The sequence below is a fragment of the Engystomops pustulosus genome, chromosome 9 (assembly GCF_040894005.1).
Source record: "Engystomops pustulosus chromosome 9, aEngPut4.maternal, whole genome shotgun sequence".
Classification (NCBI taxonomy): Eukaryota; Metazoa; Chordata; class Amphibia; order Anura; family Leptodactylidae; genus Engystomops; species Engystomops pustulosus.
Window position 1 is genome coordinate 11,551,843 of NC_092419.1, and position 27,073 is coordinate 11,578,915.

General features: G+C 44.9%; 1 protein-coding gene across 1 annotated transcript; it reads left to right on the forward strand.

Annotated features, from left to right (window-relative positions):
• The first annotated feature begins 3,432 nt into the window (after positions 1-3,432).
• On the forward strand, positions 3,433-25,996 carry LOC140077521 (uncharacterized). The gene is made up of 12 exons (XM_072124766.1): positions 3,433-3,540; positions 17,378-18,958; positions 19,127-19,277; positions 19,364-19,549; positions 19,633-19,770; positions 20,907-21,101; positions 21,396-21,618; positions 21,701-21,906; positions 22,214-22,277; positions 23,765-23,946; positions 24,562-24,620; positions 25,462-25,996. The coding sequence occupies exons 2-12, from the start codon at positions 17,400-17,402 to the stop codon at positions 25,670-25,672; spliced, it is 3,174 nt and encodes a 1,057-aa protein (XP_071980867.1). The 5' UTR covers positions 3,433-3,540; positions 17,378-17,399; the 3' UTR covers positions 25,673-25,996.
• The last annotated feature ends 1,077 nt before the right edge of the window (positions 25,997-27,073 follow it).

The window sequence follows — 27,073 nt, forward strand, 5'->3', positions numbered from 1 at the left end:
TATGATCGTGTCAGGAATTGCCAAGTACAGCACTTGGCTATCTAGACAGTTAATGAGAGTGTCAGAGATACCTGAGCGCTGTACTCAGCAATTTCCAACAGTTCAATGTTATTGAATAGAGCACCAAGATGTATGCTTGACCTGTGGCTTCACCCATTAAAATGTGAAAATGGTGGTCCAATTCTTGTGATGGGTGGGGGTCCCGGTATTTGGACCCTCACTGATCAGCTTTAAACGTCGGCTATCCACTGTGCAGGGAACTGGAGCTTGCCTCCCTTCAGGTAAACGGGACAGGTACGTTCTGATGGTTGTTGGACCTTGTAATGTTATATCCTATTAATCCACCATCGTTTCGCAACATAAAAATTCCTTTCCAAGGGGCATTTACACCATTTTTTTGGAAACTATACCGTGTTTACCTATTCCTTTACCCTGGAGCATGAAACCACCCGCACATCTATAGGCACGTGTCCGAAATCTGTGCACGATAACTGTGCCTGGGGTTCTGTGAGATTACAGCAAGGGAGGCAGCGCTGGGTGGTGACACTGGAGGGTGTAGCCCCGCCCTCGTTGCTCCACAGAACTCATTTGCATATAAATTAAAAGACAAAATTCTGCGGGTTGCGGCTATGAAATATGAAACAACAGGTGTGGCCGCGCTTATCCTGCAAATTACTGGCAAGGACATATGTTTAGTGTAATGGCCCTTTTACAGGAAGGATTTGGATAGTTTTCCCCCCGTGCATAAAGATAAGTAACACAAAACCTGCTGACAGATTCCCTTTAAGGCTTGGGACACACATAGATATGAAAAATGCAGCTCAGTCCCCCTACAAGTGAACCAGACTAAGCTGCAATACCCTGCATGGCCACTACTGTACAAAAGGCGCTTCACCTTCCTTCCAGCAATATTTTCCTTTAATATTTACATATATGATACATCACACTCCGGGTCCACTGAGACGCTGGTTCTGTTTGCGGAGGGTTGGTTCCACCTATGTCTCTCGGTCGATGCAGGATCAATGGGCTTGAATTATCGTTATAGTGTACGTATAATGGTAGGAAGCTGACCAACTGCATCTACAGGTCCCTGCTCATAGCAGAGCGCATCTTAAAGGGGTTTTCTGGTCCTAAAATATTACGAATCGGTTCCCAATATCATTGACATTTGAGGGATCTGACCCCCAGCACCCCCAAAAATGAGCTGTGCCACCTAGCAGATAAAGAAACAGGAAGTGGACAGCGCCGTTCACTGTATAGTGGCTGAACAATGTCACTGCAGCTTAGTACTTTTTCATATAGACAGGAGCTGATCTGCAGTAACCTGGTCTGACCACTACACAGAGAACGGAGCTGTCCTTTCTTTCTCCTGGCTACGGAACGGTAAGACGCTGCACCATGCCGCTCACGTACGGCGCCGTGAGCCCATTACTGCCTATGGGGTACTTATATACAGCGTATCTACGTCGGCCTTATATACGTCCCCCATATGGCCGTGTGAATGTAGCCTAACTACTACTCTCATCATACTTTAACATGCTAGGTATAGTCCAGACAACCGTAATTACTCGTGCCTAGTCACCTCTCATTATTGATTTGTGTAAGTGTACTATCCCTTTAAATATAGATTTGTAGGGTAATTTACATTACTTTGTGACCAGGGCAACAGATATTGGTATATAATGACCAGGTGTAATGTCAGCAGCACAGAGAACAATTATAATAATTTGTATTTATATAGCACCATCATATACTGTGGCGCTTTACAATTGTTCTGGGGTTCACATGTGATACATGGGATTCTGGTGATCCCAGGGTCCGAGCAGTTCGACCCTCATGATGTACAACTCTTCCCCATGCTTTGAATATAGTTTGAATACTCTTCATGAACATAGAGGAAAACCATAAAATTCTTCCTGCCAACAGCCACCACTAGGAGGAGCTTCATGTATACAGGTTGAGCAACACGTTTGTATAAAGTACATTGTGGACAACGCCCTTCAGTAAATTGTTCAGTTTTCCTTATACAGTGCCCCAAATATTCTGCACGGGCATAGAAAAAGACTATAAAATTCTACCCGCCTGCAGCCACCACTAGGGGGAGCTCAGGAGTTTATCAACACGCATGTATTATGTACTTTGTGCACAATCCTCTTTGATAAATTGTTGAAGGTGCCCAAAATATTCAACATAGACATGGGGGAAAATTATAAAGTTCTGCAGCCTGCAGCCACCACTAGGGAGAGCACAGGAGCTTCCTGCATACAAGTTAATCAACACAAGTATTATGTACGTTGTGCACAATCCACTTTAATAGATTGTTCAGTTTTCCTGATACAGAGCCCTAAATACTCTGCTTAGACACAGAGGAAAATCATAAAATTCTACCTGCCTGAAGCCACCACTAGGGGGAGCACAGGAGCTTCTTGAATACAGGTTGATTAACATGTATGTATCATGTATCCCATTCATTAAATTGTTCATTTTTCTTGATACAGTGTCCTAAAAACTCTGCATAGATCTAGAGGAATATCATAAAATTCTACTTTCCTGCAGCCACCACTAGGATGAACCCAGGATCCTTCTGCACACAGGTTGATCAACACACATGTATCATGTACATTGAGGACATTCCCCTTTAAAAAAATATTGTGTTTTCTGGATACAGTTCCCCAAATATTCTGTATAGATAAAGATGATAAAATTGTACCTTACTGCAGCCACCACTAGGGGGAGCTCAGTATATTCCTGCATACAGGTTGATTAACACGTTTACCATGTACATTGTGAACGATCCTGTTCCCGCTCAGAGTTCCTGATGCGGGGTCCTAAATTCTCTGCTTAGACATAAAGGAAAATCATAAAATTCTACCTGCCTGTAGCGACAACTAGGGGGAGCTCTGGAGCTTCGTGCATACAGGTTGATTAACACATATGAATCAGGTGTATTACGCTTTACTAGGTTTTGTGGCAATGTGCAACGACATCTCAAAACCTATCCTAAAAAGTTCCAGGGCGATAAGGAGCCCCTCCGTCATGTGGGGCATTGTGTTTTTCAAGATAAAGGCTTCACTTCCTCGTACAGGATCAGTTTTCAGACCTGTTTACCGTGTTGTGTTCTTTATCTGCCCAGTATTTGTCTGACTCATCATCTCCGTGACCGTCTCCTTTATGCTGCACAAAGCTCTAAATTACAAGGAGAAGTTTCGGGCGACCCAGCAGGACCCCCCTCTCGGTGTCTGCATTGCCCCCACACGGATACTGTAAGTAGATGTTATAACAATGTGCATCCTGCTATCAGAGCTGCTTTAGGTTTCAGCATCCAATGGGTTAAACAATCAGCGAGCTGCGGTCTGCTGAGTAGCATGTGAGAGGCAGAGCCTCCTCTTTACCTGGGTCAGGTAACCCGAATCGGTCTCGCCCCCTATGGGTGTGACTACAGACGCCCCTCCCCGGGAGCAAGACAGCACCACAAATGTCAGGAGAGCACATCATCTGGAAGCATCCCTGACCCAGGACCCCCACAAGACCTGTAATAAGGTAGGGGGTGGGGGATAGATCTGATTGCCGTAAGCTAAACGTCCGTTATCCATAAATTAGAACGATACATTCCGTGTTCCATTCTGTGTTCCAATTCGTTACAATGTATCAGTGCTGAGTTTGTCCGGTGCCACCATAACAATGACTAAGTTTGCATACAGCTGGCAGGCAAGGCAACAGTTAACAAGCGCGTCTGCGGTTTTGTAGGACAATACGGTTTTGATCTCACATACAGAAGGCAGGCGATGTAGCAGAGCTGTGTGTGCGCAGAGGAGATGTAGCAGAGCTGTGTGTGCACAGAGGAGATGTAGCAGGGCTGATTGTGCGCCTGTGTTGTATGAACGTTTTTACGACATCTCTGTTTACCAACAGTAACCGTCTGCGTCGGAGAGGTATAACCAGCCCTAAACTGTGAACTGAGCAGAGTCATGAGCGTTATAGATGTAGCAAAGACGAGTTCGTTGCAGCTTGGAAAAAAAAAGGACAACGTTTTGTGTCCTCTTAAATTAAGTGCATTGAACAAATTATAAGGGAACATGTCACTGGGTTTTACCCCACTAAACTACTAGGTCCTTTCTAGAATTCCCTTTTTTATGTAAAAACAGTAAAATGTGACTCTTCTCACCTCATTATCACATGAGATGAGTCAAGTTTAGTGGTTGCAGGGGTAGTGTCAATTCAGAAGCCTGTATCTTCTGTTCTATAGCACCTAGAAACATGCTTTTTGTGTCATATTAAAGATACAGATCTCATGTTTCAGGCTTATGGCTTTTTGAGCTACACAACCAGAGATACAGGCAGCTAAAGACATGGTTAGAAATGCAAACTGCAGATAAAGATCCAGTTCCTGCCTACTTTTAGCTGTCTGTATCTGAAGTTCTGTAGCTCACAGAAGCGTAACCATTAGGATCTGAAAGGTGAAATTCTTATCCTTAATATGACACAAAAAGCGTGTTTCTAGGTGCTACATAACAGAAACTAGGAGCTTCTGAAATGGCACTACCCTGCAACCTTTAAACTTGACTCATCTCACATGGAAATGGGATGAGAAGAGTCATATTTGCCGATTTTTGGGACAGATTTTTTGGGACGTGTGAGATTTCACATAAAGGAGGAAATTTAGAAAGGGCATGTCATACCCGACCTGAGGGGACTAGAAGTTCAGTGGGGTAAAACCTGGTGACTGGTTCCATTTTAAAGTTGAAATGGGAAATTCAGCTCTGCTATATCTGTTATCCTTGTATAATCCAGATCATGCGGAGATCATATCCAGGATGTAGTGATAAGATCGGGGGTTCGGGATCAGCGGTGCGCGTTACCTAATACTAGTCCCAGGGATCACATAGCAGGAGGTCAAGATGGTTATCAGACGTCCTGCTTGTGATGATGGAAGATTAGGGATTAGTAGGACAGAGCCGAGATGACTGCGGGGTAAATGTAGTACACCTGCTGGGGTAGGATTGGGCGCAGGTGTATATATATATATATATATATATATATATATACACATAGGGGGAGTTTGATCAAGTTTCTGAGGTAAAACTGTTTTAGTTGCCCATGGAAACCAATCAGAGCTCAGCTTTCATTTTATAAACAGCTGTTGGAAAATGAAAGCCGAGCTTTGATTGGTTGCCATGGGCAACTAGAATACTTCTGCTCTAAAAGACTGAGGCCGGCGGCACAGGTGGCGTTTTTAACCCGTTTTTAAGCAGTCCGTTAAAAAACGCATGTGTTTTTGACCCGTTTTAATTAAGATAATTGGTAAAACCGGTCAAAAAGGGATGCGTTTTTTAACAGACTGCTTTAAAACGGCCCAAAAACGAGTTCACAACGCAACGTGTGCCGCCGGTTTTATGATAAATTTCCGCCGATTTATAAGGTTTCTCCTTATATGAACCCACACAACAGGTGGATCAGATGACGCTTTTCCTATTGGTATCTGGCGGCCCCTTATCTCTTATAAAACCAAGGCTGATGCTGTATCTATATCCATACCGGGTCCATGGTCTCCCTACATAGCATAGTCTTTTGGGAGCTGTATTAACCCTTCGAATATCAATGTCCAACCCCAAGATAAGCGTCAAAAGAGACGACCAATTCCTCTGGGTAATCAGACTCCCGATTCCTGCTGCTATTTGCTGCGAACGTGTTCCATGATTACATAAATCAATACTCCATATCGGAGAGCAGCGGCGCCCCGTGTACTTTTCACCCCGCGACCTGCCCTGACTAATCTTATATAAGCACCTAGGATAAAGGTGATGACTGACGGCAGCTGTGATGGTTTAGGGGCAGGAGGTGCCTCATGTACTCGTCCCAAGAGCTGACGCTTTATCCAGTGCTCTGTGTTTATAAAAGATCCCTGTGTAGATCCCATCTGACCTGTCTGTAACGCACTGCAAATATTGACTGAGTGTCTTTGGCCTGGTATGAAATGGCGCTCAGTCTTCAGCTTGTTTATCCAGCGCAGGTAGATGCACATCACGTGGTGCAATGTTCTGCAGGAGACTTATCCCCACTGGGGCTGCTTATCCATAACCCACAGGACTGTGTGGCAGTATCCTGACTCTCCCCTGATATAAAGGGGGTGTATAAGACTTTGGACTTTAATTTGCTCTACATCCTTGGCAGCAGTTATTCCCCTATGTTATTGGGGATACGTGCACACTCAGCTGGGGTTTTGGATTATGGGATTTGGCCATTGACAGCTATCAAAGACCAAGTACACATCACAACATAAGACAGAAAACAAGGGCTTATAACATATAACTAGGCTTCCAGACTACCCCATTCACATGCATACTGGGCTCGGCTGAGCATGCATGTGTTTCAACAGTGATCCGTAACTTATCCCTTATCCTGTGGATAGGAGCTAAGGTATGTTCAATGGACAATCCCTTTAAGGTGACTAATCTTTCCATACTGAAAATTTAGAATCTTCAGCACGGATTTTATTCTGGGTGGATTCTGAACTAGTATAGAAGTGAATGGAGAGAAGCAGGAGTGCACATTCAACGCTGCAGGATAGGGGTCCCCAACAGGGGCATTACTACAGGGGTAGCAGCCATATGGGGCCCATAGTGTCAGGGGGCCTCAGCATCTGGGGTATTGGGAGTGTGTATGCTGTATGTCTGTATATGGTATTCTATGTATATGTGTATTTGCTATATGTGTGTATATGTTGTATGTCTGTATATGGTTTTGTATGTATATGTGTATTTGCTGTATGTGTGTATATGCTATATGTCTGTATATGATATTGTATGTATATGTGTATTTGCTGTATGTGTGTATATACTGTATGTCTGTATATGGTATTGTATGTGTATGTGTATTTGCTGTATGTGTGTATATGGTATTGTATGTATATGTGTATTTGCTGTATGTGTGTATATGATGCATACATGTTATATATGTGTGTGCATATGTGTATATGCTGTGTGGGTGTATATGGTGTGTGTGTGTTTGTGCTGTATGTGTATCTATATATATAAGTATTTAAATATATGTATATGTGGGTGTATAAATGTGTGTGACTAAGTGAGTATACAAATATGTAATTTTTTTAAAGGGGTATGGGGCCCCATTCACAAGTTTGCTTTGGGGCCCTGCTTCTCCTAGTTACCCCCCTGGTCCCCAATACTGTATCACAGATAGTAGGACCTGTATGGAGCACCCCAAAGCCTTGTACACACAAGGGAAGCATAGACAGGAGGGCGAATGACTACATCATTGTATATTTGGTGGCCGCCGGTTTCGCTCTCATTAGAACGGGTCACTGGACGTGTATGGGGCCGGGTCTGAGCGCTGGAGATTTACATGATGGATAATGAGGGGCAGATGGAACAATGACGTCTTATGTGTATCTCTGTGACTCTGCAGAACGAGGCTCATCCCTTATCACGTCCCATAGAAATATGGAAATTATCAGTGGTTTGCAGAGAAGCTCTATACTAGAGGCGCCATGTCACCGCAACGCCCTTCCTATCTCTCTCACCTCATCTGTTGTAACGCTCTATTATCTTGGGGATCTCCTGCTTTAAGTTAATGAGTTTTTCGTAGCTATATTACTATAATGATAATGAGAGAGGGTGTATCACATCTGCGGTGGAATAAAAAAAGGAAAATTCTTTTGGAGCGCTGCTTCTAAAAAAAAAAATTTGCATGAAAATTCGGTTAGTAGGGGGCGCTGTTTGTATTGTAGCTTGTAGATACCTGTGAAGATAATTTATTAGAGATTCTAGTAGAGAGTCTAGAGATATTATTAGAAGTGGCAGGGCTCCAATCCAATCCTGGACCCAGTTGCAACTGCACCCGTTTTAGCTATGTCTTTCCGCAGGGTCGGCTCCAGGTTTCAGGAGGCCCCTGGTAACAGAGCCTCAGTGGGTCCCTTTGCAGTGAACTCACATGGCGGCATTAAAAATGAGACTAAAGCTCCTGTTCCCTTAAATATTCCCTAGTTTATCATACAGCCCCATTATGGCTATTTTATATACAGCCCCCCTCACCCCCAAGGATTCCTTATGTACAGCCTTATGTGGGCCCCCCAGCAGCTCTGGGCCCCGGCAATTGCCCAGGTATGCCCAGCGCTAGCGCCGGCCCTGCCTTTCCCCTAAAAGAAACTTTTTAACTACACTTTGCCAGTGAGTACACAGCAGGGGCCAGCGAGTAGGCAGCAGGGGCCAGCGAGTAGGCAGCAGGGGCCAGCGAGTAGGCAGCAGGGGCCAGCGAGTAGGCAGCAGGGGCCAGCGAGTAGGCAGCAGGGGCCAGCGAGTAGGCAGCAGGGGCCAGCGAGTAGGCAGCAGAGGCCAGCGAGTAGGCAGCAGAGGCCAGCGAGTAGGCAGCAGGGGCCAGCGAGTAGGCAGCAGAGGCCAGCGAGTAGGCAGCAGAGGCCAGCGAGTAGGCAGCAGAGGCCAGCGAGTAGGCAGCAGAGGCCAGCGAGTAGGCAGCAGAGGCCAGCGAGTAGGCAGCAGAGGCCAGCGAGTAGGCAGCAGAGGCCAGCGAGTAGGCAGCAGAGGCCAGCGAGTAGGCAGCAGAGGCCAGCGAGTAGGCAGCAGAGGCCAGCGAGTAGGCAGCAGAGGCCAGCGAGTAGGCAGCAGAGGCCAGCGAGTAGGCAGCAGAGGCCAGCGAGTAGGCAGCAGAGGCCGGCGTTGCACGGGGGCCCGGGATAGACGACGGAACCAAAATTTATCAATGCTGTTCTCCCGCACCCATCTCTCCCCGCTGACAGGGACGCTTGGGCATAGCAACAGGACAGCAATAACAGGCGTATGATGCCAGCAATGTAATGGGGCCACTCCTGCTGCGCTGACCAGGCCCTCCTGCACACCTCATCTGCGACCTGCCCGCAGAGCCCTCCAGCACATCTGCCTGCACAGCCTCCCACCGACATGACACCACCACATGCACACCAAAAATGCACATATATATATGCTGTATGTGTGTATATTCTGTATACACTGTATGTATGTATGTATGTGTGTACAAGTATATGAAGGTGTGTATGAGTGTAGAGCTTTATGTGTGTGTGTATAAATGTGTGTATAAATGTGTGTGTGTGTGTGTATATAAGTATATAAAAGTGTGAATAAATGTGTGTATATAAGTATATAAATGTGTATATAAATGTGTGTAAAAATGTGTGTGTGTGTGTGTGTGTGTGTGTGTGTGTGTGTATATAAGTATATAAATGTGTGTGTGTGTGTATATAAGTATATAAATGTGTGTATAAATGTGTGTGATTGTATAAACATGTCTGTACAAATATGTCTATTTTCTTTTAAGGGGATGGGGGGCTCCATGCAGAAATCTGCTATGGGGCTCAGTCTCTTGTAGTTACGCCATTTCCAATTTAATTTACAAATTTGCGCTGGATATGTCTAACCTGTACTCCCATTCTTTATAACTACAACCACCATCCGGTCCGCATCCCTCCATTAACCCCGCACCTGCTGGCCAGTAATCATTAACACGGGCTTGGAAATGACAGACATCACCCAGTATAAACTCCTGAATATCTCTGCTTTTTACCTTGTAAACATAATTAGCAGTTGCCAAATGGCCATAAACCTGCCACATGAAAGGAGGCAAAAGTGTCATCTCCTCCGTAAGCGTATAAAGGGAGGACTGTACAAACATATTATTTGCCCCTCCTGCCGGCCGCTAATAAATACTAGATTTATAGGAAGAGAAGACATTGCACAATCTCTCTGGCTGTATGTGACTACAACTCCCAGCATGCCCTGCTGTCATATAATGGCCTTGTCCTGTGGCCCTCACATGGTATAGTGCCCCCTAGTGTGACCCACTCTCTATGTAATGGGTACTTGGCCTCCCCAATATTCCCCCTGTATAAAAAGAAGAAACATTTGTCTGCAGACGGTCTACAGTGCGCAACATTATCTTAAGGCCACTGTTAAAGGGAACCTGTCACTAGATTTTACCTACTTAAACCACCAACCCCCTCCCATAGCCTTAGGGTATAAATGCCCTTTCTAGAATTCCCTCTTTTTTTACATGAAATCTCACCTGTTCACCTATAAAAAAAAAAAATCTCATCCAAAATTATAAACAAATGAGTTGAGAAGAGACACCTTTTGTCTGAGATGAGTCACTTTTAGCAGTTGAAGGAGTAGTGACAGTAATATGCACTCATTTTGGGCTCTGTCGTACCTAGTACCATCTGCTCAACTTAAAAATGAGAATCTCGTCTTTAAAAGGTGTTTTTCCACAAAACAAGTGAGGCCCTATCAACAGAAACAGGGAAGCCTGCGCGAGCGCGACCGGCTACTCCGGCCATCACAGCGGTGCTACGAGGAGTGTGACCCCACCGATCAGCAAGTTAATTTGCTTTGTTGGAAAACCCCTTCTGTGATCTACAGAACCAGAGCTACTGGCAGATAAAGATATAGTTGTAAAAGCAATAAAAGTAATTTCTTTTGTTTTCTGCATCTCTGGCTCTGTAAATCACAGAACCACAAGCCTGGTGTGATCTAAAAGATGAAATTCTTATCTTTAATATGATATCAGAAGCTTAGTTGTAGCTGGTTCAGATAGTCCAGTGTGAAAGCCTCTCAACATGACTCATCTCATAGCAGAAAGTGACTCTTCTCACTTTATTTGCACATGACTTTTACAGAAACGGGTGAGATTTAACCTAAAAGAGGGGAAGGACGTTTCATATTTTGGGGGCTTGAAGTTTAGTGGGATAAAAGTTTTTGACCCTTTCAACTAGAAGTTCTTGACAACAATCACCATGACCATTCATTTCCTCCATGGGGGATGACTACATGGATTCTGACCGTGTCCAGTCATGAAGTCCATCCCAGATGGAGAAGACTTGTTCTTCCCTAATATTTACCAGTAATCAGACAAGGACTGTGTGATCTGGGGCTGCACGGGCTCCGTCCCAATTGTTCTATGTATTCTCGTTCTGTATGGGAGTGGTGGGGTGATTTTGATTATGGGCCCCCCCCTCCCCCATTGTCTATAAGATTAGACTCGTTATAATTTGGCATGAGAATGGCGGGTAATTATTTGTGGTGTTTGCAGACGGTTTGAGTCATGCCGGTTCTCTGCTTACATAACATCATCCAGTGTTTTGCTGCCAGTCCCAGGGGCGCAGTCGCTATCTCTATGTCACTTGCTATCGTTGGCACAGAACGACCATTCCCAGCGGCCCATGAAACAAAACACGGATCCACCAAGGTGAGACGAAAATGATGAACCTCCAGGACCTGGGAGAATTCCCTACAACAGGGATGTAAGACCTTCGTTTGGCACAAAGGTCCTTTGCCAGATGTCACCATAATGTCCTGTGACGGCACAGATATAGGGACCCTAGTTGGAGCAATGTTATCCAGTTTGATGTTTATCTGGGGGTCCTAAATCCTTGGTACCAGGTCCAGTGCCCACAAGCCCCTGTGCCATGGCTTAGTGTATAGACACCACTTATAGGGTCAGAAATCATCAATCATGTCCTATATCATTGATATGTCTGGTCTCAGAGTGTGGGTGCGGTCACACGTCGCATTTAACGAATGCGTTTTAAAAAAAACGCATTGCAACAGCGGCCTGTTAGAGATTTGCCTAATTAAACAGCTTGCAATGTTAACGCATGTGTTAACACCACGTTAACGCATGTGTTTGTTAACACATTGTTCGCACGTGCGTTACTGCGAGCGTTAACATTTGCGTTTTGTAAACGCAAGTGTTAACAGCTGTTTACAATGCATTAAACGTGACGTGTGACTGCACCCTGTTAGTCTGGGGTCTATATTATGGGACTTCACTTCATCGGTTTAGTCTGGTATCCATATTTATTTGGTGATCCTGATCTGAGGTCGTTATTTTGTCTTTGGTCCGTGGTCCATAGTAGTTTAAAGGGAATCTGTCAGCAGTTTTGACCCTGCAATGCTGCAGACACTATTAGATGGCAGCCCTGGAGATCTGTGTAGCCATACCTTTGTGTACGTTATAATACAGCTCTGCAGCTCTTGTATGTGCTATGGGCAGGTCTATCAGCCTGAAGAGCTTTCTGCTCTGTACTGCGGTGCTTTACAGCCCCTCCCCACTGCTGTATCAAGATTTTGGTTGGATGCTTACAGCAGTCACTCAGAGCAGATGGATGGGGCTGTGGAACAGTCCATTGCAAGGAGCAGAAAGACCTACCCAGAAGCTGCAAACCTGGATTAAAAATTCACTTTTCACAGTCCTGCTGCTACTTACTAAACATACAAAGGTATGATTACACAGATCTACTATGAGGTCTATACTTGGCACTTTCTGCAGTTTTATTATGGTCAAAACTGATGACGGATTCCTTTTTAAAGAAAATCTACCACCAGGATGAAGGAATGTACACCAAGCACACTGACATACTGGTGTGTGCCCCCTCTGACAGAATCTGCAATTCTTTCAGTTTCTTATGCCCTGGTTTTTACAAAAAAAGGCTTTCAAAATTATGCAAATAAGCCTAAGGGGCTCCATTAACGCCTGTGCTCATTTGCATAATTGAAAGCAGCTAATAAGAGAGATCCTGCCAGAGGGGGCGCACACCAGTATGTCAGTGTGCTTGGTTTACTATCCTTCATCCTGGTGGTAGATTTCCTTTGAGTAGTCATTATACAGTATTTGCTGTATGTTCAGCGTTGTAATTTTTATGTTTTTAATTGCATGTGAAAAATTTTGTATAAAAAAGTCAGTATTCACATAAACTTTTGGTGATTCTAATTCTGCCCTATGAGTTGTGTCCTATATTACAGGATGGGGCATTGGGGGCCACATGGTATCTCCCAGAACGTTATGTAGATCCCCACGATCAGTGATCAGGAAGGTGTCACCTCTCTGGTCTTGTGCACATAACATATTGTGTTGTCGTTATGCCCTGAGTAGTGGGGGTATCATATACTATTTATAGGGCAGTGTGTGGTTGGGTTGTTGTTTGCTTTGGCGCGGTGTCAGGGAGACGTTACTCTGGACTTTGGACACATACTAACCCGAAACCTGACAACACATCACAGGGGCGTCCACGTGGAAATCCCTTGTCCGCTGTGATAGACACTACCCTGGGCATTTCACCCCCATACAGTCTAGGTATGTATACGGTGGGGCTGTGCCTGCGCTGGGATGGGGGGGCAGGTAATTAGCATAGACATTGAGCATGAAAGCTACGTGCCTGTAATCCTATAAGTATCACCTTATCCTCTATTATTTGTCATCTTTACATTGTCACGCTGTCATAATACTAGTATAGGTCTTTAGTTATCATGGTAATATCAGTCCTACCAGCAGGGGGAGCTCTTCTTTATACAGATGAATGGGGCAGGATGAGATTTCAGGGTGAATTGTGATTTTAACATGGAATCTTGACAATATGGAATCTTCACCTTTTAAAAACCGCACTGGAAACGTGCACTTCCAGGATCCAACTGTTGGGCCAAAGGACAATTAGTGACTTCACTACCCAAAATTAGCTCCTTCATTAATTATAATGATGTGATGTAAGTATAAAACCTTGCCCATTGTGAAATTATAATAATTATTGTACCCTAAAATAATCATTAGGTCCTTATGTTTGGTTCTCGGAAGTGATTACAATGGGGGTGGACGTTGTATTTGTCCTAATTAACTCTTTATTAATCGTTATACTGATTCTTCTGATACAAAGCACCAAACGCCCTGCACAGACATGAATGTTCTCATTTTAAAGTGACTTTCCGCCCAAAAAAAAACCAAAATTTGACTTTATAGTAAGCAAAAATATCTGATCCCCCTGTTCTGCTCATGGTTCTTCCATTGCTTTATTCCCATCGGGGGTCTTCCTTAAGATGCCCCCTGTATTGTACCGGTTTATGGAAGGGCTGTGTTTAAGACTTTCAGGCAACATATTAGTGAGACCTCGATTGGGGGATGTGTCTAAATTAATGGAGGCACCGTAATAAGAACCAAGAGAACCTTATTAAACATAATGGGGCAGATTTACTTACCCGGTCCGTTCGCGATCCAGCGGCGCGTTCTCTGCGCTGGATTCGGGTCCGGCCGGGATTCACTAAGGCAGTTCCTCCGCCGTCCACCAGGTGGCAGTCTGCGCTGTAGTTCCCCGGAGGCGCGCTGGAATGCCCTGAAATTCACCGGCCTATACCTGGTGAAGGTAAGTGTAATTTTCACGACACATTTTTTGTCTTAAATGCGGCGGTTTTTCCGAATCCATCTGGTTTTCGTTCGGCCACGCCCCCCGATTTCCGTTGCGTGCATGCCAGCGCTGATGCGCCACAATCCGATCGCGTGCGCCAAAATCCCGGGGCAATTCAGGTACAATCGGCGCAAATCGGAAATATTCGGGTAACACGTCGGGAAAACGCGAATCGGACCCTTAGTAAATGACCCCCAATATATGTAGTACAGGTGGTCCCCTACTTAAGAACACCCGACTTACAGACGACCCCTAGTTACAAATGGACCTCTGGGTATTGTTAAATTACTGTACTTGGCTACAATAATCAGCTGTAACAGTTATCAGAGGCGTCTGTAATGAAGCTTTATTGTTAATCCTGGTTCTTATAACAACCCAACATTTTTAAAATCCAATTGTCCAAAAAAATTCTGTCTGGGATTACAATGATAAAAGATACAGTTCTGACTTGCATACAAATTCAACTTAAGAACAAACCTCCAGAACCTATTTTGTACGTAACCCGGGGACTGTCTGTAATACTTTTTCCTAGGTTGGGGGGGATGCTTTACATGACAAAATTTGTATAGCCTACAATGACCACTGGGGGAGCTCTTGAGCAAAGCTTGGATAAATAGCAGTGCCGATAATTGTGTGTCTTCCATAAGTATCACCCCCCAGTTATATTGTTACGCAATAGAACATTGTTACATAACATTCCAAATGATAGATTGTTGGCAACATTTCTGAATTTTAACAGATTATTCCAAAATTTCAGGAACAAGCCATCCCATTTACTTAGGTTTGCCTTGGCTTGGCATCCACAAACCCTGGCAATTAAGGGCAGACTTCAAAGTGGGATTTGATAATAAACACTCTGTATACAAGCAGAGGCAGCCCCTGGGTTATGTACAGGATGGGTTCTGTTGGTGTGTTCTTAAGTTGACAGACCAGATATATATTGTAGGCGTAACTGCAGACCAAATTTTGGATTTGAACTTTCAAAATTTTGGGTTTGTCATCAGAACAAGGTTTTACAATAAAGCTTAATAGCAGACCCTTTCACACCTCTCCCAGTTGATCATTGCAGCCTGGGGCTAATGTTCAGGAGGTCTGTCTGTAACTAGGAGTTGGCTGTAAGTCGGATGTTCTTAAAGTAGACCTGTCATAGTGATTTGGGACACTAAATCACCCAGAGGGCTCCTTAAGGACCAGTGGTTTAGTGTCCCAAATCAACTTTTACCAAGTCCCTGTGTGCCGGCAATGTAAAGAAAAAAGACTTTGTACTTACCTAGAGATGAATCCGATGAGGCGCTGTCGCAATTCTTTAATGAAGCCGATGTACTACACCCTGGCTTTATTGTGCATGTGCACATGTGCAGTGAAACCCTGATGTAGTACATCGGCTTCACTGCGCATGCACACGATGCACCGGACTAAGGTAAGTGCAAAGGTTTTTTTATTTTGATCAGCGGCCATGAAGGGACATAATAAAGGGCAATTTGGGAGACTAAACCACCGGTCCGAAATAGCTTAGTGTCCCAGATCTCCATGACATGTCCTCTTTAAGTCAGGGACTGCCTGTTTATACAAAATCATTAGGAGGGATGAGAAGTCAGATCCTATAGTTGTGTAAAATGTATATGACGTATCACATAATATCATAGAACAGGTAAAACGAAATGTTTATGCCACTACAGAGACCAAGCCAAATCCTGGGGGCGCAATATCAAGCTCCCCAATGACAGATGAGACAGAATGCACAATGCCACAGGCCATACACTCTCTGCCATGCAACATATTACACATAAGACACATTACCTGCCTTTTAAAATGTCAAACTTCTTAAAAAAGTCTTTTTACCATTAAGAGCAAATCTGATACCAAACCTAAAATGGTACAATGTTGCAGAGCCCCTGATCAAAAGATATGGCCCCCGAAAGTTTATGGGGAACATTTACTTACCCGGTCCGGAGGAGTTCCCGAAAGTACATTGTCCGTGTATAATGCACATCTGCCGCGATTCAATAAGATCGTGCGCCCGATATCCTGCATGTGTCGCTTCCCCGCTCAGGTCCCCGGAGTTCACCTTCTTCTTCCTGGTGCATGTAAGTGCATTGTCCGTGTATAATGCGCTGTGCGGGGAGTCACTAAGATCGTGTGCCGATATCCTGCATGTGTCACTTCCCCGTTCAGGTCCCTGGAGTTCACCTTCTTCTTCCTGGTGCATGTAAGTGCATTGTCCGTGTATAATGCGCTGTGCGGGGAGTCACTAAGATCGTGCCCTGATATCCTGCATGTGTCGCTTCCCCACTCAGGTACCCGGAGTTCACCTTCTTCTTCCTGGTGCATGTAAGTGCATTGTCCGTGTATAATGCGCTGTGCGGGGAGTCACTAAGATCGTGCCCCCGATATCCTGCATGTGTCGCTTCCCCGCTCAGGTCCCTGGAGTTCACCTTCTTCTTCCTGGTGTATGTAAGTGCATTGTCCGTGTATAATGGGCTGTGCGGGGAGTCACTAAGATCCTGCGCCTGATATCCTGCATGTGTCCCTTCCCCGATCAGGTCCCCGGAGTTCACCTTCTTCTTCCTGGTGCATGTAAGTGCATTGTCCGTGTATAATGGGCTGTGCGGGGAGTCACTAAGATCCTGCGCCTGATATCCTGCATGTGTCCCTTCCCCGATCAGGTCCCCGGAGTTCACCTTCTTCTTCCTGGTGCATGTAAGTGCATTGGATGTGACACAATTTTTACTTTAAATTCTGAGGTTTGTCCAAATCCGTCGGATCGTCCGACTTCCCACCCCCCGATTTGCATGAAAGCCGGCGCAATTGCGGCAAAATCCGATCGCGTGCGACACAATCACCTGCTAAATACCTGTCCCAGAGGCATGATCCCCGAAAACGTCGGAAAACCCGACGGAAATGCGGTCGTGGGACCCTTAGTAAATGAGCCCCTATATATGAATTTGGCGGTTTTCAGCCCCATTGACTACTATGAGCTCATTCACATATAATATTTTAAGGAACCAGTCCTTTTGTGATACATTTTCTGTAGCGATACCATAAGGAGATGTGACTGTCGGTCACAGTAATAAACTATGAGTAACACCGATATTATGTGCTAATCATTTTACACTTATTATCTCTTTCATATTATTTTCACAGAAGGATCGCACATTATGGAGTCATGAGAGAAGAAGACGCTATCTTCATGAATGATCCCTCTTTCTCCCTTCCTGGTTCCCCCTCATCTTCAGATCTATCAGATTTCCCCTCATCTTTCCCTCTACTGAATTGCACTTCTCATGAAACTGTCTCCATTGAAACCAAAGTTGAGTCCTCCCCTGCCCTGCTCTCAAATATTTCTTCTATTGCTCCTCAGGACTGTTCTTCTACATCAGAACGAGCCTCATCATCTCTATCGCCCCTGAACTTCCCTTCCCAAACTGAATATTTCTCCTCGACATCTTGTCAGGACTCTTCTTCCCTATCTCAATTTCGATGTTCCCCTATAAGGTTTGAGGACCACTCATCCATAACTGAGTACACCGACATATCTAAATCCCAAGCTGAACGTTCCTCTTCATTACTTCTGAATGGCACCGCCACATTGCAGAGCTTCAACCACTCTTTATCTCCAATGAATGGTTCTTCTACACCACAACCTGCCTCTTTCACTCCCTCTAAGTCATCTTTGAAGTGCTCCTGTCAAGCTGAATCCTCATCCACCACATGTCAGAACTTGACTTCTGTAACCCAAATGACATATACACTTCAAGACAGCAAACCCATATCTGAACATGGCCAATCTGAACGTTCCTTTATGCCAAAAATGAATGGAGCTTCTACATCCAGAACAATCAACTACACTAAATCTCATCTGGATTCCTCCTCGTGCTACATGACACCGCCAACTGAAGACCTAAGTTACTACTTACCAATGTTATCTGTACACGGAGATTCCTCAGCGCTCACCTGCCAGGTTGACAACCAGGATGCCAAAACCATTATGGAAGGTCAAAGTAACCCCCTGTCTGAGAACTGTTCCGCTGATGATTTTCCCTGTGTCTGCACTTGTGAGTTGCCCAATGGCTTCCCACCTCCGATGTCTTCATCTCATTTCACTTGTTATCCTCCATGTGGTACCATGGCCAACAATGTTGTGTCTTCTAGGGTTGACTGTTCATCCCAAAACCATTCTGAAATACCTTCTCCATGTAGAACCCCTCAAAAGACACAGTCTCCAAACTATTTAGATCTGTCAAGCAATATCCTTAATGCTATCGCTCCCCCACAGATGAATGCTACAACCCATTCCTCTAAATGTAACAACCCAAACTTTGCCAATCTCACTCCATGGTCCATCAAGAGTTGCCAGTCTCTTACATCTACAGAGATTCACCCCAGTGTTGAGACATCTGTCAACCATTTACTTGATGGGGGACATTGTAGAGAGTTGTCCACCCAATCCAACTACAGCCCTAACCTCGTTGACTCTTCAGTGAACAGTGAAGTTGTGAATTCTTCTACTTATTCTGACACTCCTCCAGCTCAAGACTTCACTTGTTCTACGTCGCCGGAGAATACATTGTTCACCAACACTCATGGTAAAAACCTCGAAATGCCCCAAAGCTGTTCTCATAAGTTTTCTTCTGGAGCAACATCTAAGTTTGATCCAATCTCCGAGGGAGAGAACCCAGTCCAGGAATGTGAAGTATGCCAGGCATCACTGGAAAATAAAGTTCGGTGAGTAATAACAACATAATTGTTGTGCGTAGGGTGTAACACTATCTTCTCTGACCCAAGGTCCTTTGGAGATAAAGTGGTCAACTGGTCCCACCAAACTCTTCTATCCCATCTCAACTATCCCATTGGCTTCTTTAAAATATTCTTGTGTACCAATTTCTCCACCAGCATGGATCAGGACAGACTACTGTGTGAACAATTCTTAGACTCTCTCTCCCGTTTCGAGGATTGGCTACAGACCGCTCAGATAACCGCATCTCAAGGAAACTCATTTAAGACCCTTCACCGAGAAGCTAAACTGGCACTGAGGAAGTATGAGGTACTGTTCCCAAAAATCCCCTTTACCTTGTTTTTACAAACTATTAGAGAACGATTATTCTCCAACCTCCATCTCCACCATTGTAGGTCCTACATAAAGAAATGCGCGAGAAATTATTAGACCTGGAGTCTCTAAACAGACAGTACTGGAAACTCACCCAGACCCCTCAGCAGATGCTTCTTCCCAGCGTTCTCCGGAGTAGGATGCAGGAGGTGAACACATTATGGGACAGTCTGGAGGGCGAGGCAGAAACCATACACAGAACATTGAAGGTAAGTGAAGATCTCACCTGGAGTTGAGTTAGTTGTATAAGACTATGAGATGCAACTATTGTTTTGTCTCATCTTTCCCACAGTCCAGGGTCCAGCAAAGGGAAGAGTTTGAAACTGACCAGGATGACATGAAACTTTGCCTGACGGAGATGGACCTAGAATTATCTAATGTGGAGTATATCTATGGGGGCAACTCTACAGAGAAAATACAACAACTGAGGGTATGAAAGCTCGAACTAAGGAGTAATGGTCATGTCAATGGATGTCATGTTCTCTTTACTTCATAAGATTAGGAGATGCTGGAATTCTTCATGTTATTAGGGTAATGGATAGTAACAGACATTTAGGAAACATCCTTCAAAAGGTCACAAGCCTAATATCTACCTCAAATGTATCGGTGGCCCAATTCATCTATAGCACCCTTGCTTGCCCATGACTTAGGTTTAAAATATAGGCTAGACCCAGTCATTGGGAGCCGTAAGGTAGTCAACAATTGGATAACATCTAGATAAGTTCAGGTAGGATAACATTCAATAGTAACGTCTGAAGGTATGGATTCTATGTTAATTTTGGAGAGTAGACAAACTGGATAGAGATCTAGCAGATCGGGTCATGTAGTACTATGGATCAGATGTCTAAGACAAGTCTAAGTTCAGGTTAACGTAGACCGGGCAGAACCATGATGAACATGTAAGCATGGTCCAAAGGAACCAGCAATTATGGAGACCAAACAGAATTAGTATGGAGAATTCTGTTCAAATATCTAAGCTCAAACAAGGCTACATTAAAGGGGACTTGCCACAAATTTAAGTTAGGCCCTATGCATGATCGCGAGAACAGGGGGTCCGTTGGACCCCTTGTCGGTCCGTCAGAAAAATGAGCCGCGCTCGGTGATCTCCGTCAGCTCCATAGAGATTGATGGAGCAGAACGGTCATGTGTGGCCGTCTTCGGTGGACACCTTGTTCTCGCGATCTGTGGAGGTGTCAGCACTGAGGCCCTCACTGATCAGCAAGTTAGGCCCTATCCATGCTGAAGAGCATCGGAACGCACTGGAATACACCGAGCTGGGCCGAGTGAAGGTAAGTGCATTTTTTTTTTAATGCGGCGGTTTTTCCGAATCTGTCAGGTTTTCGCTCGGCCACGCACCCCGATTTCCGTCGCGTGCATGCCAGCGCCGATGCGCCACAATCCGATCGCGTGCACCAAAATCCCGAGGCAATACAGGGGAAATGGGCACAAATCGGAAATATTCGAGTAACACGTTGGGAAAACGCGAATCGGGCCCTTAGTAAATGACCCCCATTGTCTTACATTACAGGAACAGTATCAGAGCTTGAGATAATCCTTTATTTCCAGGCCTTCCAGGAGGATGTCTGGAGCAATATGAAAAGGGTAGAAGGTCTTCTAGAGCGAGGAGACCAACTAATAGATGACAGCGACCCTCGAGATGCCGCAGACCTTGAGGTGGAGATGACCGAGCTGGGCTCATACTGCCAACAGATCTACATCCGTCTCTCTCGCCTACAGAAAAGACTTGTGAGCACCAAACTGGTATGTGGGGTCTGATCATCTCCCCATAGTATTAAACTTATTGACAATTTGGACACAGATTTCTAGATTTTGGGCTACGGTCTTTAATTTCTATGGTAATTCCATGCAACCATATTGTCATGTTGGTCTCAGATCTTGAAGGACTCTCCGTGCTCCTCCAAGTCCTTGAAGACAAGGAATAAGAAGATCATCTACTGGTCTTCACTATTGAAAGTGATATAAGAAGTCATTAGTATTTTAAGGTATAATTGGAGGAATTACTGGTTATCATGATTCTAATTGGTTCTCTTGAAGGTATTTGAAGATGACTTCCTGGACAGTGCCATAGAACATCTATCATCGGGCTCCTCAGATGTGTTCTTAGATGTGGACATTGAAGGTGAAGAACATGCAGGTCCAGTTAATGGTCCTTATACCAAAACGGCGTTGCCTGTAGAGCTGGAGTGGGACCCATTAGGTGATGTTGGTGGATCTAGTTCTCACGATGGGCAAGAGTCCTTCTACACAGCCACCTCTGGTACTTAAACCTTTCGATTGTCATCCAATATTCATATATCCACAATTCAGAATCCACAATTACCATACAATTCCTTCACCAGCACCCTGGAAAATTTCCCAGAGGAGTGAGGGATCTCGGAGCAGTCTCAGCTCACATTCTGGTATCACTTATTCTAATGTGAGACGATATGCAGCCAAGGAACCTCTGGGAGATCTTCATGCCAACCATGCTCCACCTCAGAAGACCTATCACTTCGAATGGACTCAAGAAAAGATGCTTGGCCAAGGACAGATGGAAAATACACATGTAAGTACATTGGTTTTTGATTGTAGTGCTAGTATTTGCTTTATTTCAGATCTCACTGTACATACAGTGAAGGTACCCCCATGGGGTGTTGACCATGGGATAACTAGGTTAGTTTTCCTATACTAAAACACTTTTGTACATGAATGTGTCTAGAATGAGGATTCAACCCAATAGCCGAGATGGGCTGCAATGCCAGTCACCATCTATAGACTAAATTTTCACAATTCCAAGGAATTTCATTTTGACCCAGGACATCTTCCTTATTAAATGATAAGTGCTGAGTGACTTGTCTGTCCTAACTCCATAGGCACTGCCAAACGCTCTTCTACAACTGGAAATGGACATCGGACAAGACGTCATCTCCCTTTCTGGTGAGTGTACTCCATGCAGGGCTGGATTATGGGAAGGGCTCCCAGGGCGCGCACCCCTGGGCCCCCACCACTTTCCTCATAAGTTGGCTGCTGTGACAGTGAGAGTGTGGTGGCGCAGCCTGCCCATACTCTGTATGACTTCCCCCTTAGTACCTAACACTGGTTCCAAGCCAAGTCCTAGCCAATCAGTGTTAGGTTTACCTCCTTACAGATCACTTGGCCTTCCTTCCCCCAACCCACCAAGTGATTTGTGAGAGGAGGAAAGGGAAATCTCAGAGAAGCTGTGGCGCTTGGGAATGGCAATACTACTGCCAGTGCTAATGTGGCAGCTAGTCCAGCAGTTAGACTGACATATAAGCAGGAGAAAGTTTAGAATATTAATGATAATATTGAATTTGTGTATCACTTATGGGCTATATTCAGTGGGGGCCCCCACCAGAAGTTGTGCCAAGGGGCCCCCACCAACCTTGCATGAGATATTTATGATGGACTGTAACCATAGCTTCTCTGTATTTCATACAAAGTTCATCACATTTGACATAGTTCATCACCTTAATTACAATTTTGCAATTACAATATGATTCTAAAAGTGCAGCAAAATGTATAAATGCCTAATTTTTAGATTATTTTATTTTAATTCAGTCGAATACATAACCCACTATTGCCATCTTTAAATCTTCCCCACTGTAGGAGGAGCTTAGATTACTGACAGCTGCTCCCGTTTAAGCATCATTGTAATTCCCCCACCCACCTCTAGGAGGAGTATATGCATTTATACAACTCTCACTGACTTCTATGGGAACTGTGAAAGTCACTGGGGCAGATTTACTTACCCGGTCCATTCGTGATGCAGCGGTGCGTTCTCTGCACTGGATTCGGGTCCGTCCGGGATTCATCAAGGTAGTTCCTCCGCCGTCCACCAGGTGGCGCTGCTGTGCTGAAAAGCATCTGAACGCACTCAACTTCACCGAGCCGGACCAAGTGAAGGTAAGCGCGTCCCAAGCGACACTTTTATTGTTTTAAATGCGGCGGTTTTTCCAAATCCATCGGCTTTTAGCTCGGCCACGCCCCCCGATTTCCGTCGCGTGCATGCCGGCGCCGATGCGCCACAATCCGATCGCGTGCGCCAAAATCCCGGGGCAATACAGGGAAAATCGGCGCAAATCGGAAATATTCGGGTAACACGTCGGGAAAACGCGAATCGGGCCCTTAGTAAATGACCCCCATTATGCAGTGTACATCCCCTAGTGGCCATTACAGGTAACCAAAATTGTATTTCGTAATCTGTATGGCCCACATTTATCAAAGCTACTGCAATCTGTACTGTGGAGTGTGCTTCATTAATGGGGAAGTGGGCATCATTTTTTTTGGTGCACTTTGTTCCTGCTGCAGAATTGGGGTGCACGTTAGTAATAACTTTGAATAAGAGGACTGTAGCCGACCAATAAACGTGAAGTATTTAATGATCCATTTCACTTTTATCTCAGATTCCCGCCCCATGGATGAGCCCGATTTTGGAAACAGGAAGGGCGGTCATTTTGATTTCCCTGAATATTCCTGGAAAACCACTGATGATGGTCCATTGACTTCCCATGGGAAGGAGATTAACAACCCGTCCTCTGGACAGAGGAGACGTCAGAGGAAGAAGAAGCGAGTGACCCGGAACCAGGTGAGATACTCGTACACCATTAAAACAGTGCGCCAAAGTATTACACAACGCATAAGGAACCAGACAAGCCACTGTCATTGTGTTAGACTTAAAGGGAACCTGTCAGGGGGCTATTTGGGACACTAAACCACCCACAGGTCCTTATAGGCCAAGTCCTATGGCGCATGCGCAATGAAGCTGGGACAGTATCCTGGCATCAACTGCTGCATCGCAAGAGGAGACGCCAGATGTCCAATGTGTCTCATCACACTCGCATCTAGGTAAGTAAAAAAAGTTATTTTTTTTGTACCTTTTCTCCACGTACAGACCTCATACAGGCCATTTTAGGACCTGTTGTTTAGGGTCCTCATGGACCTGTGGTTTAGGATCCTAAACCATAGGTTCATGAGGACCTGTAGTTGGTTTAGGGTCCCAAACAAAATTTTCAAAATTTTTCTGCTTGTCCACTAGGGGGCACTCACACCTGTTGGTTGTCACTAGGGAGAGTATAAATGGAGGCCGTACTGCCCAAAGTGATGAATGGGGCCGCGTGCTACACGTATATATACAGCCATTCATGTGCTTGAGTTATAGATGGGCGGGGCCTTATTTCCATATGTCGTCTTTATGTTCTAGGACGCAAAGAGGACTCTGAAGTCTACAAAGCCGGACGTCTCAATTCTCATGGAAAATGGGTAAAAAAAACTTTAATAACAAACTCATTTTGACTCTTTGATTTAAAGGGATTGTACAGAATTATGAGAACATGTCAGCGTTCTACAGCAGCATTAAAGGGAACCCGACACCACAAATACCGGTAGTGACAGGTTCCTATAGAGCCCTAGTAACTAACCGACAACTTTCTTTTAGCTAAAAATGATTCCCCTGAGATTCCCATATATTCAACTTTACCTGGTATCTAAGCATGGCTACAGAGAGTCGATGTGGGCGTGGCCTCCTTGAGCTGAATCCAGCAGCTCCCCCCCTTGCTATCTCTGTATGTAGCTGTAATGTCATGTGACCAGGGTGACATCATTGCAGGTCCTTTTTAGATTTTTAGCATTAGAAAACGGTACACCAAGCATATATCTCATGAAATCACAGCATATTGTATTACATGAAATCACAGCAGCAGCATGGAGAGGAGTAGAAGTCCCATGCAGGCTGCTGCGATTGCTTTATGTGGTCATATATGTACATGGGGTGCAGTTTGCTAATGTTGAGTAGCTAAAGGAGCTTTGATGATGTCACCCTGATCACATGACATTAGGCCACGCCCTTTCAACTTGCTCCTGATTTTATAGGGATTTTGAGGGTAACTTTTTTTTTAGCTAAAAGAAGGGTGTCAGATAGTTACTAGGGCTCTATAGGAACCTGCCACTACCTGTATTTGTGAAAAATGTGGTGACGGTTCCCTTTAAAAGAAAAATTAATAATACTGCTACCACTAGGGGGCATTGATTGAATAATGAAAACGTGTTCATTGAGCTCCCCCTAGTGGCCACCACTAATCCTCTGATTCTTCTCTCTTGTCAGGGATGACTTGTCACATATGGATCTGCAGAAATCCTCCTCCAGACCTTCATGTTCTCTTTGCCTCTGGATTAAGCGCCTGACCTTGGCCTCCATCTTGCTCTTGGTCCTATTTACATCTCTTCTCGTTCCGTGGGGTCGTCAATCCTGCCCCTCGAAACACTTCTCCTGGTCTCTTATGCTCACCTATGTAAACGGACCTCCACCGATATAAAACAGTTCTTGTAGGATATGATGACACCTTAACAAGACTTAAGATCCAGTAGATCACATTCGGGAGCTTCCCTAATCCTCCGGAAGTTGATGTGAGGATTCCCGTGTATATATATATATATATATATATATACGTGTCTTGTACAGTTCTTTCTCTGGAGGACCCAATGCTTGCAATTCTCAAGTCTCCTGCGGGGGCGCTGCAGGAGAACGAAACATCTGCCACCACATTCTTCCACAGAGAACAGTTGGCGTCCCAATAGAGGATCCTGTGTTGAGTGAATTTCGTGAGGCCCGTTATGCCCCCCAGGGGTTGTCTAATGTACACAACGGGGCACATTTACTTACCCGGTCCAGTCGCGATCCAGCGGCGCGTTCTCTGCTCTGCATTCGGGTCCGGCCGGGATTTATGAATGTAGTTCTTCCGCCGTCCACCAGGTGGCGCTGCTGCGCTGAAAGTCATCTCATCGCGCCGGAATTCACCACCTCGGACCAAGTGAAGGTAAGCGCTCCCCAAGCGACACTTTTTCGGTTTTTAAATGCGGCGGTTTTTCCGAATACGTCGGGTTTTCGTTCGGCCACGCCCCCCGATTTCCGTCGCGCGCATGCCGGCGCCGATGCGCCACAATCCGATCGCGTGCGCCACAATCCCGGGGCAATTCAGGTACAATCGGCGCAAATCGGAAATATTCGCGTAACACGTCGGGAAAATGCGAATCAGGCCTTTAGTAAATGACCCCCAACCTCTCTTAAAGGCATTTTCATTAGTTTACAGGTACATGTGGTGACAATGAATGATTGATGGATCGGAGCAATCTCACTTTTGTCGTTTATACCCATTAAATGGATCGATAGCCCATTGGGGTAGAAATCAGATCAAAGTATTTGGTATTGGGGGTTCTGATTAAAATTTAACGACAGTATCTTAAAAACTGGATGAGTCTCACCCCCCCCCCCCCAACACAATGGGACAGATAAGAGTCAGTAGAAGGATGGACGTGGTGTATACAAAGACTGAATGTATAGTCTATACCTGTGTAAAGTATATTTATTATTGACCGCTGGTTAGGGTTACGCCCCGCTCTGTATATAGTGCGTGAACGCTTGTCCCCGCCCCCGACCTCCCCAAAAATGTATAATGTTTCAAGGAATGATATTCATAAGAAACGGAAACAAAATAAATTTTTATGGAAAGTGAACGTGGAATATACAACGTGTGAATATACATATCTAGTAGAGTTTTTTTCTCTGGAGGACCCACTGCTTGCAATTCTCATGTCTCTCCTGCGGGGGAGCTGCAGGAGAATGAAACATCTGCCAACAACTGGTCCTTCTGTCCACCAGGGATGGTCAATGTGAACATTTAAAGGCATTTTTCATGTGTTAATAGTAGCAAGTACAT